Source organism: Schistocerca americana, chromosome X (genome assembly GCF_021461395.2).
Source record: "Schistocerca americana isolate TAMUIC-IGC-003095 chromosome X, iqSchAmer2.1, whole genome shotgun sequence".
Lineage (NCBI taxonomy): Eukaryota > Metazoa > Arthropoda > Insecta > Orthoptera > Acrididae > Schistocerca > Schistocerca americana.
The window spans coordinates 369152496-369165179 of record NC_060130.1 but is presented as its reverse complement, the minus strand read 5'-3'; the positions used below and the strand labels follow the sequence as shown (position 1 = coordinate 369165179).

Sequence of the window (12684 nt, the reverse complement as noted above, 5' to 3'; positions counted from 1 at the left end):
ACCCAAAATACTTCCTTTTTTGTGAGAAAACCTGTCTGATAGAAAAAATGGATTGCATTTTTGAAAAGTACATAAAAGTCAGCTATCAAATTTGAAACAAGTTTAAAAAAATATTTTTTTGTAGACCTGTGTTACTGAACTATATGAAATAAAATCGTCATAACATCTGAACGGCTTGTGTTAGGACGTTGAAACTGCAAGGTTGGCCGTGGGGCGTGATGGGAATTAGTATGCGCATGCATGGTTTGGTTTAGCGACGAAGCCCACTTTCATTTGAAGGGGTTCGTCAATAAGCAAAATTGGCGCATTTGGGCGATTGAGAATCCGCATCTTGCGATCGAGAAGTCTCTTCATCCTCAACGGTTGACTGTGTTGAGTGCAATGTCCAGTCCCAGAAAAATCGGTGCCATATTCCTTGATGGTGCGGTGACTACCGAACGGTACGTGAAGGTTTTGGAAGATAATTCCATCGCTATCATCCAGAATGACCCTGATTTCGAAAAGATGTAGTTCATGCAAGACGGAGATCGACCCATCGAAGCAGGGGAGTATTTAATGGCCTGGAGGAGCAGTTTGGGGACCGCATTCTGGCTCGTGGGCACTCAGGGGCCACTGGCATCGGCCTCGATTCGCAGCCATATTCTCCGGATCTGAACCCATGCGACTCCTTTTTTGGGGCTATATTAAGGACCATGTGTACTGAAATAACCCCAAAACCATGGCTGAGCTGAAAACAGCCAGTCAGGACGTCGACAGCATCGATGTTACTACACTTCAGCGGGTCATGCAGAATTTCACTATTCGTCTACGTCACATTATCGCCAATGATGTCAGGCATATTGAACATGTGATAAGCTAAATCCGAATATCCGTAGCGCCGTGTAACCGGAATTTAACAGATTCTTTTTGTAACTCATGTGGATGACATCACATTGTTCATTACTTAAATTGCCACTTTTCTCACTAAAGAGATATTTTTGCATTTGGTTTTGATCATCTATTGACTTTAGAAGATGGCAAATGACAGCATCATCTGTAAACAATCTAAGAGGGATGCTGAGATTGTCTCCTATATAGTTTACGTAGGTCAGGAACAGCAGAGGTCCTATCACACTTCACTGAGGAATGCCAGGTGTTACTTCTTTTTTACTCGATTGGTTTCAGTCAGTTAGTACGAACTGTGACCTTTGTGGCAGGAAATTACGTAACCAGTCTCACAACTGAGATAATACTCCATATGCAGGCTATTTGAGTAGAGGTCGCATGTGAAGAACGATGTCAAGGGCCTTCTGGAAATCTAAGGGTATGGAATCAATTTGATATCCCCTGTCGATATCACTCATTACTTGATGAGAATAAAGAGCTAGTTTTGTTGCACAAGAGAGATATTTTCTGAATCCGTGCTGACTGTGTGTCAATAGATCGCTTTCTTCGAAGTAATTCATAATGCTCGAACACAGTATATGCTCCAAAATCCTGCTGCAAATCGACGTCGGTGATACGGACCTGTAATTCACTGGATTACTCTTATTTCCTCTCTTAATTATTGGTGTGACCTGTGAAACTTTCCAATCTTTAGACACTGATCTTTCGTCGACCGAGCGGTTGTCTATGATTGCTAGGAATCGAGCTACTGTATCAGCATACTCTGGAAGAAATCTAATTGGTCTAACGGTGTTCCGAAAGTATAGGCTAAACACAGTTGGCTATGGCGTGTTTGTTGCTGTTAGAAGTAGTTTATACCTTGTCACGAAATTAAAGCAGATAGTTTCTGTGAGTTAGTATGGGCGAAGGTCATCCTTGGCAGTCGAAATAAAATAATAATTGGATTCTTTTACCGACCTCCCAATTCAGATGATACGATTGCTGAAAGGTTCAAAGAAAACTTGAGTTTGATTTCAGTACAACTGTAGTTGGCGATGACTTTAATTTAGCCTCGATATGTTGGCGAAAATACAAGTTCAATTCCGGAGATAAACATAAAAAATCACCCGGAACTGTGCTAAACGCTTTCTCTGAAAATTATTTCCAGCAGTTAGTTCATGAGCCCATGCGAATAATAAACGGCTGTGAAAACACGCTTGACCTCTTAGCAACAAATAATCCTGAGCTAATAACGAGCATCGAAACGGATACAAAAATTAGTGAACACAGGGTTGTCGTAGCGAGACTGAATATTGTAAGCCCAAAACCATCCAAAAATAAACGAAAAATATACCTATTCAAAAAAGCAGATATTAGATTAGATTTACTTTCATTCCAATTGATCCGCAGTGAGGAGGTCCTCCAGGATGTAGAACATGTTAGAAAAACAATAATACATGACAAATATTTACAACTGAAACAAATAAGCTAATGTACCTACCTTCCACAGGTCCCAAGTGGAATGATCGTCATTTTTTTAATGAACACTATATGAAAGAATCATTTTACAAACACTAATGCACTGAATTTAAAATAAAAAAAGTTTTTTTATTTATAAGGTTATAAACATGTAATAGAACTACTACAATACTTATTTACAATGAACACATTACTGCACTGAAATGGTGCCGAAGTTAGATTGTACTTACACACACACACACACACACACACACACACACACACACACACACACATTTCTTCATTTGCAATACCACATCTTTGTATTTTGTGTGGAATATCCGCTCAGTTATGTGACTGGATTCGTGATTTTCTGTTAGAGAGGTCACGGTTCGTAGTAACTGACGGAAAGTCATCGAATTAAACAGAAGTGAGTTCTGGCGTTCCCCAAGGTAGTGTTGTCGGCCCTTTGTTGTACCTTATTTGTATAAACGATTTGGGAGACAATCTGAGCAGCTGCCTTAGGTTGTTTGCAGACGAGTCTGTCACTTATCGAGTAGTAAAGTCATCAGAAAATCAAAACAAATTGCAAAACGATTTAGAATAGAAATCTGTATGGTGCGAAAATTGGCAGTTGACCCTAAATAATGAAAAATGTGAGGTTATCCACATGAGCGCTAAAAGGAATCCGTTAAACTTCGGTTACACGATATAGCAGTCAAATCTACAGGTTGCAAATTCAGCGAAATCCCTAGGAATTACAGTTGCGAACAACTTAAATTGGAAGGAGCACACAGAAAATGTTGTGGGGAAGGTGAACCAAAGATTGCGTTTTACTGGCAGGACATTTAGAAAATGTAACAGATCTACTAAAGAGGCTGCCTACACTACGCTTGTCCGTCATGTTTTAGAAGACTGCTGCGTGGTGTGGGATCCTTACCAGACAGGATCGACGTAGTACATCGAAAAAGTTCAAAGAAGGGCAGCACGTTTTGTATTATCGTGAAACAGGGGAGAGAGTGCCACTGAAATGATACAGGATTTCAGCTGGACGTCATTGAAACAAAGGCGTTTTTCGTTGCGGCGGAATCTTCTTACGAAATTTCAATCACAGACTTTCTCCTCCGAATGCGAAAATATTTTGTTGAAGCCGATGTCCATAGGGAGAAACTATCACCATAATAAAATAAGGTAAATCATAGTTCATCCGAAAGGATATAGGTATTCGTTTTTTCAACGCGCTATATGAGATTGGAATAATGGAGAATTGTGAAGGTGATTCGATGAACTCTTTGCCGGGCACTTAAATGTGATTTGCAGAGTGTCCATGTAGATGTAGATGTAGACATAGACATGCAGCATCCTGATATAATTTTACAGGTATATTCAATAGTGTATGTGAATTCTGTCTGCAATATGTGTCGCGAATAAAGTTAGTAATAAGGAAGTAATTAATTAAAATGTCATGCCTGATGTGGCATTTATATTGCACGAACATCGAAAATGTAGTAAGTGATAAACCTTTTCCCGTTCATCATTTTGTGGATGAGAGAAATTCTCGTAAAAGTTTGAAATTATGTTAAAGTTTGTTGCAAGTCACTAAGTGCTCTCATTCTCAAATACTGGATTAATAAAATCTGTGCTTCCACACGTCGTGGTCGACACTGCCTTTCCACACCCACCACTACCCCTTTGATAGGCAGGTGGTTTTTACGCCAACAATGGGTCTTTGCAGACAGTAAGTAATAAGTGTACCAAGTTTGGTTGAAATCGGTCCAGTGCTTTAGGAGGAAATGTGAAACAAACAAACATGCATACATACATAATACATACATACACGCATACTTACAACCATTTTTGCAATATGTATGGATTCTATTTGACAACATGTAACTATATCGAAACATTTAAATTCTGAATCGAACTCCAAAATTGCCCGTGTCTGATTATGATGATGGAATAAAATATTATGTTTTCTTTCTGGTGCTTAAATCTTATCGTTTGATGTTCGCTTTTGTCAAATTTGTTAATCGATCTCATAATTATTTCAAATGCACGATTTTTTAGTCGTTTTCCTATTTTTAGTTGTGATAAATACAGTTTGGTCTTTAATACTTTTTATACTTTTCTCGTATTTATTTTTGATCTACATCATTTAACCTTTTTGTTTTACACATCTGGCAACTTTTTTCATTTGTTTTATAATCACGTAAGCATGTAATGGTGTAACTAGATTGGTGAGACACCTTTTACTGAAACATTAACCTTATGCATTCCTCGTATTTAACACATATAATACAGTTTAGAAATATCATTACATAAACTATGAAATAAACGACTAAATGAGTATATACGTATGTTAGGCATATCATCATTGACAATTACATAACATCCGAAATTATCATGCTAATTAAAACTGACATATAACTAGATAATTATATGACTGTTATTGGCAAATGTCTTTGACACGTGTTAAGACACCAGTATACAGGGTGTTAGGAAATTCCCGTTACAAACTTCTGCGACATGTAGAGGGGACTGACTACATGACATTTTGAAGAGGAACCCATGTTCGGAAACGTGTCGTTTCCGTTTTACGACGCTTTGAATTCAGATGAGTAGCACGTCCACGTCTTCTGAGGAAAGAGAAAAGCCGCAGACTTGCTTTTCCTGGTATGCAATAGTGTATACAGGATTACGCGTTCATCGGATTTACTCCTATGGACCACTTCTTGTGGGGTCGTATGTAAAATTTAATTTACGAGACTCATGTGGAGATGGAGGAAGTTCTGTTGGCACGAGTTCTGCCCGCTGCACTACTCGTATAAACTGAAGAGACACCAGGGGGAATGGAGAGTGTATGCCAGAACATGCTCGTAGGTACAATGTCTGTAACAACACTGGTGGTCGCCACATTGAGCAGCTTTTATAATGCAGCAGTACAGTTCTGTACGTAAAGTATGCTGGATCATTTTTTGTTTAGGAATAATGTGAACACGTACTGTTTAGATGTTAATACAAGCAAATATGCTTAATTGATAAATGGATGTTTCGTTATGTTTCTTCTCGGACTGTTACCCAATAACTGTATTGCGTCAAGCCTAATTCAACTCCTCAGCAGAAGTGGATGAGTTAAACACCTGAACTGAGACCATCCTAGAACGGAAACGCTACGTTTCCGGACAAGGGTTCCTATGGAAAATACTATGTACTCATTCCTCTGTACAAGTCCCATAAGTTCATAACGGGAATTTAGGAACACCATGTATAAGGCAAATTAAGATGTATGAAAAAGTAGCAGTCACATTAAGTAACAGGAAACACTGTACACTAGAGATAAATGTATATTGAGAGATATTTTGCCTTCTGTAATGCAGGCGCCAGTGATGATTGGCATGTGCCAGATACCATTCTGTCATTAAATAAATAAATAAAACGAATATCTCTTGGGCAGCTTACGCGTGTGCATTGTTGTAGCTTTTGTCGACTACAAAAAGATTTATTATTTCATAGATAGCCAAACATATATTTTCTAGGAATTCACGATTGACAGGTAATCAATGGCAGTTATCCAGCTGATGTTAACAGCTACAGCCTCCAAAGTTAAATTCATGGGAGAAACTTCATAAGCATTTCAAATCCACACCGATGTTCGCGAATCAGACGGACTCTCCCTCTCCCATTTAATACAATCCTGTAAAAAACTGTGAAATAATGGGAAAAGGAAATAAAGGGACTCCAACTCGGGATTAAAAAAGAGCAGAGAATCGATATGAAGCGTCTGGCTTTCGCAGACGATATCGCTGCTTTACAAACATTAGAGGAGAAGCCAAACTTGTCCTGGAGAAATGTCACGAAAGCTCACAGCAAACTGGCCTACGAATTTCCTACGTGGAAATTAAATAGATCGGAGGAAGCTTGCAGATAATCTTTCCATTATAAGTCGGTGAAGGGAAGTGTCCTAAGTTACGCACTTTAAAAAATCTAGGTATCTAGGAGAGACCATCCTGACATCAGGACTGAACACAATAGTCCCAATCAAGGAAGAATCTCAACATTACAAGAAGCACACAAGCTCAATTTGCGTCATTTCAGTAACAAATCTCTCTTTGTCAATGCGAAATTAAGGTATTACAACACAGTAGTATTAGCGGAACTCCACGCTGCAGAAATACGACGATTCTTGGTCAAACAAACACAAGAGAGACTGAAAAGCAGGAAAGGAAATTTATGAGGAAAATATTTGGACCTAATTTTCGCAAGGGAGTCTAGACAAAGAGGCCGTCGTGAAAGCTCTGCAAACAGACAGAAACAATAACGGACATCTCTGGAAAAAGGATAAAATTCTATGGACATATTCACAGGATGAACAAGAACAGGCTCACTATGGAAAACTCCAAATTAGCAAAAAACACAAAATATGTCACTAAAACAGAAGAATATATTAAAGAAGAGGGAATCATACAAGGTAACATAACGACCTTCCACACCTAAACAAACGTACATGCACACATAGAAGTCTTAACGGGTTCAACAACACCAGCACACTGACCATAAAAAAAATGCTTGCCTTTCACACAGAACACCTCGTCGTAGCATAAAACTTTATTCTCGCACATAATTCCGACGCTAGATGTTCCTAGAATATCAAGTACGTGGTGCACAAACGTGGAGAGGCCTGTTTTAGGCGCACGCACCGCCGGCAGGCAGGAATGTAGCGTGTGGCTCGCTGCCACCGCGGCTTCAAAGCACGTAACTGCGTGCCGGCAGCTGCGGTCAGTAGGCCCAATTGGTTTGCGGACGTGCCGCGGATTGTGGCAAATGACACCTGGCATTGCCCTGGTCTTTTTGCGCTACAAAGCCAATAAACACTTTGGTGTTCCGATCACCAGCTAGAAGTACCCTGGTTCACTTGTGGGAAATCTCGGTCAGGCTTTGCTAGTCCTGTTGCCTCCAGTCAGCCAACCGAAAAATACCATCGCTCCATTTCATAAAATTATTAAAATTTACAAGAGTTTACCCCTGGATCCATTCGGAGCGGATTATATGTCTTCATGAAGTTTTTGCTTCAAATGATCATTTATAGCATCTCTCAGAATACTGAAATTTCCTGATAGGGCATTCTGTACAGCATGTGACAGGTGATATGAGGTTGTGCAGTTAGCACGAAAAGCGTGGTGATCACCACATCAGTGTTAGCAAGCTGAAATCCTAATAAGGCATTGTTGTTGATAATTCTTCCGGGTTATAAGGGCGTGGTCCATGGAATACTTATATTCCTAACGTTTCGTCCAATACTACGTTGGACATCCTCAGAGGTATGGCTGGTCCTGTTGAGTCCTGCCGACTGACGAGTCGGGCTTCGGAGAGCGGCCTAAATACCGAGGGAAGGGGGCGTGGTCTAGCTTGCACACAGTAGCAGAGAGAAAACTAGTCAAAGATAAAATGTAACTATCGATAATAGTCCGTCATAGATAAAAATCACTTATCGATTCTGTAACGCCACTGTCCATATCTCGCTTAATTTCAAGGCCTCTTCTCTTCTATTAAAATTATCTTCATGTTTATAAATTTCAATAGCCTCCCTATACAGTCGTGGATAAAGTTCGTGGTAGCACTTAAAACTGTAGTTTCAGAAAACTTAACTACATGGTCTCCGGACTGAAGTGCATGTTCCGCATTATCTATTTTACCCAGTCGGAAAAGACTTTTATGCTCCTTTACCCTCGTATTCACACTTCTTTTCGTAGTACCAATATAGACCTTGCCACAGGTACACGGAATTTTATACACACAGCTAGATGATTATGGTGGCCTTCTATCTTTAACAGAACGAAGTACTTGTCCTATTTTTCTGGTAGGTTTAAATACCGGTTTCACTTTATGTTTCAGCAAAATTTTGCCGATTCGATCTGTAACCTCACTAATGAAAGGTAAAGACACCGTGTTCTTCCATTGTTGTGTACCATCCTTGTCCTTTGGCGTGCTGTAATTAGGTCTTGCTGAAACATAAAGTGAAACCGGTATTCAAACCTACCAGAAAAATAGGACAAGTACTTCGTCCTGTTAAAGACAGAAGGCCACCATTATCATCTAGCGGTGTGTATAAAACTCCGTGTACCTGTGGCAAGGTCTATATTGTTACTACGAAAAGAAGTGTGAATACGAGGGTAAAGGAGCACAAAACTTTTTTCCGACTGGGTAAAATAGATAATGCGGAACATGCACTTCAGTCCGGAGACCATGTAGTTAAGTTTTCTGAAACTACAGTTTTAAGTGCTACCACGAACTTTATCCACGACTGTATAGGGAGGCTATTGAAATTTATAAACATGAAGATAATTTTAATAGAAGAGAAGAGGCCTTGAAATTAAGCGAGATATGGACAGTGGCGTTACAGAATCGATAAGTGATTTTTATCTATGACGGACTATTATCGATAGTTACATTTTATCTTTGACTAGTTTTCTCTCTGCTACTGTGTGCAAGCTAGACCACGCCCCCTTCCCTCGGTATTTAGGCCGCTCTCCGACGCCCGACTCGTCAGTCGGCAGGACTCAACAGGACCAGCCATACCTCTGAGGATGTCCAACGTAGTATTGGATGAAACGTTAGGAATATAAGTATTCCATGGACCACGGCCTTATAACCCGGAAGAATTATCAACAAGAGTACCATCCGGTCGTGAAAGCCTTCATTGCCTAATAAGGCATACCAAGAATGTATGTGACTGTAGTAAGTTAAATTTTTCGTATGAGCTTAAATAATCAATAAGCAGTGTAAAAGTAAAAGTTAACACTGGCTGAAATCGGAAGATAAGAGATGATAGTAAGAAACGCGGCTTACCTCCTGCGCAGCCTGGCTCGCGGGCGACTTGCTGGTAGCCTTCACAGCACTCGTAGCGGATCACCCTGCAAAACACAACACAGCCTTTGCTCATACTCTGCACTTTCATTATAGATGTTTTGCTTTTGTTCTGTGATATATGACGCTGGTTAGAGGCTTTAGTACGCAATTCTGCTGACAGGTATAACGCTGAGTACGATGCCAGAATTGGGGGGGGGGGGGGGGGGAGAAGGGGGAGGAGAGAGGAGAGGCGGGGGTTAGTACGGACAATAACGGGAAGAATATTTCCGAAAGTTATAAAATGAGGATAGAGAAGAGTATCCAGAGGAAGGAAAAGTGGAAGGAAAGAAACAGGGAGGGGAGAAGATCCAAGTTTTAGAAAGAGAGGTGAGTAAGGTATTAAGAACAGGAAAGAATGGCAAATCACCTGGACCAGGCAGTATCAATCCGAAGCTTTTAAAATATGGTGGTGACGAAATAGTGAAACTATTAACGCGGTTGTTCAATAAAATGTTACGTGGAGATACAATACCCAAGGAAATGAAGCTGGGCGATATTAATACTATTTTTAAGAAAAAAGATCGCAAAAGATGCTCGAATTATCGAGCAATTTGTGTTATAAACACATTAATGAGAAGTTTTGGGAAAATAAGCCGGAAAAAAAAATTAAAACGCAGGAAGAACAATGTGGTTTTACAGCTGGTAGATCATGCCTAGACCATATTTTTACATTACGACATATCTTAGAGAAACATAGCGAAAATAAAAAAAACATAGGATTAAATTTCATAGATTTACAAAAAGCATATGACACTGTCCCAAGCAAACTACTTTTGAGAGCATTACATACGACAAACATAAGGGATACTTTAATTAAAATAGTACAAGAAATGTATAAAGGTAACATATGTCAAGTGAAAATTGGTAGCACACTTTCACTGAAATTTAGAACAAGCAATGGTCTGTTACAAGGCTGCCCCGTTACACCAACATTATTTAAAATCGATACAGACATCAATCTTAATACATAGTCTCGTAAATGCAATGGGATGGGGCTATGAATTACAGAGGGAGTTTATCTGCATCACCTATTATTTGCTGATGATCAAGTAGTTATAGCAAAGATTATATATGTAACCAATTAGCAATGGAATACAGAAACTGGGGATTGAAGATTATTTACCACAAAACAGAATACCTCACTAATGATCCAGATGTCTTATTCATAGAGGGAATGAAAATTAGAAGGTCAATACTTTCTGTTATTTGGGATCCATTTTAGAGATGAAGGGATCATCAGAGGTAGAAATTAATAAAAGATTGCCAGTGGAAGGAAGGTCACTGGGATGCTCAACTCAGTCTTATGGAGCAGAAATGTAATAAACCAAAACAAAACAAAAAATCATATAAATCGATACTAGAGAGCATAGTTATGTGCGGAGTGGAGACTTGGATTACTAATCTGAAACACATAAAAAGCTGCAAGCAGTAGAAATGGACTCCTAGAGATCAGCAAGAATTTCTAGAAAAGAGAAAGTAAGAAACGACGAAACAATGAAGAGAATGAAAGTAAGAGAAAGAATACATGATGTGATGGATAAAAGGAAATTACAAATGTACGGGCATGCAAGAAGAACTGAGGAAGCTAGAATTCCGAAAATGATCCTGGAATGGGAACCGGAGGGAAAGAAAAGAGGACGCCTTATGATCACCTAGCTCTACAATGTATGATTAACAGTGGGAAGACTTTGCGCAGAGGAAGAAGATATATAAAATCGAAACACCTGGAGGGACATCCTGAGGAGATAAATTAAGATCTTATGTAACAGATGTAATAATTTCCGTGTATTTGTTATGTTGGAGAAAAATCTTTGTATAGAGAAAAATCTCAATAAAAAAAATAATAAAAATTCCGTCTTATCCAGATGAATCTTTTTTCTGTGAACCAGACACGTTTCGCCTATTCATGTTAGGCATCTTCAGTGGTCTATAATATGTAAGAAGATTATTTAGTTACACATATCTTGTTATGAGATTTTTTACAGCTTCGTGGCGGTTTTGTTTAAATCTGTTTCTATTCATAACTGTATGGAATGTAAGTAAAAAAATACAGCCACATAAGTATAAATAGAAATAGCTAGAATTAAACAAAACTGTCAAAAAATCACCACATATCTAATATCAAGATATTTATAAGTAAATAATCTTTTTGTATATTATAGACCACTGAAGATGCCTAACATGAACCGGCGAAACATACCTGGTAAACAGAAATAAATTCAGTTGTAAAATACGGACTTTTCATAAGTTTTATGATAAAAAAGAACTTATAACGGCTCCTTCCCCCTTCCCCTCCTTCTCCCCCTTCTCCGGCAATTTACGTACCTGCTGCGCAAAACGGAACACAGCTAGTAGTCTAAGATCTCGACTTAAGCCAACCTTCCCTCATCGAGTTTCCTAATAAAACGTATATTTAATATATTATAAAGAATAAATAAACAAAACGCGATAGGATTGCCGCCCCATGTCGCTGCACCGCTGTTTTAATTAAGGATTGTTTAATTAAATGTTTTTCGCTATTTGCTCTCATGTAGTTTTTTTAATTACCATCAACGAGGAGTAAAAGATGTAAATAAAAACTAAAGTAAGGTTGCCTGTCTTTTTTCCCCTCAATAATGGATGTAGCTAGGAGCAAACAGGCACACTTGTAAGAGTAAATTGTTCTCATTGAGTTTCCTTATACAATCATACGTAAAATGTAGATAACTTTGTTGCAAACACGACAGCATAGCATTGCCTCAGAAAAACTGGGCCTACTTTAGGGTTGCTGCAGTTTCAAGTTTCAGTAACTGAGTACGAGAGCTTGTCGTGTCGAGTCCAAGATAATGACTCGCGAAATTCCCACAGTTTTTTTGTAACTTCTACTGCAGCACCGCCAAACGATTTGAATGTCTAAACACACTGCGAAATGATTGTGTATTGGAGGGTAGAAGCACCCTCAAAACCCATATCTACACTCAGCTAATAAACTTACCATCGACTCCATAAGTTCGCGTCAAAGATGGACTCTCACAATCAGCTATAGTATGAGAACGAAAATATTGACTGCTGTCAAGAAGAATATTGCTTTGTCACAACAAGATGAGACATATTCTTTGCAAAAAATCAGGATAAAAAGGACAAAAATTATTATAACGATTAAAAATAACATATCCATTTGATAGTAGTGTCGATAAATAGGTTTTATTTAACATTTCTACAGGTAAAGCAGCAGCATCCGCTGTTACTGATTTCTTGCTAGCTGCTAAGTCAGCTGGAGGTTAACAAAAGTTAAGTTTTATATCTAAAAGCTACTTCGTTACGGGAAAATTTGAGAAACCGATATTACGAGACAGAATTTTTAATTCCGCATCACAATGCACCTCCAGAGCTCAGGTGAATAAAAATAAAGAGGCAGTACTGAAGTCTAAACGTCAAAATCGACAAGGATTTGATATTACTTATAGAATTACAGAA

The 12684-nt window shown here is 38.8% G+C and overlaps 1 protein-coding gene across 1 annotated transcript in view; it reads right to left on the bottom strand.

Moving 5' to 3' along the window:
• The window catches only part of LOC124555150 (transforming growth factor-beta-induced protein ig-h3-like), a 326998-nt gene that overhangs the window by 131599 nt on the left and 182715 nt on the right, over positions 1-12684 (bottom strand). Inside the window, exon 3 of the mRNA XM_047128967.1 lies at positions 9169-9233. Coding sequence (XP_046984923.1) covers positions 9169-9233 — 65 coding nt within the window. The remainder of the gene's footprint in view (positions 1-9168; positions 9234-12684) is intronic.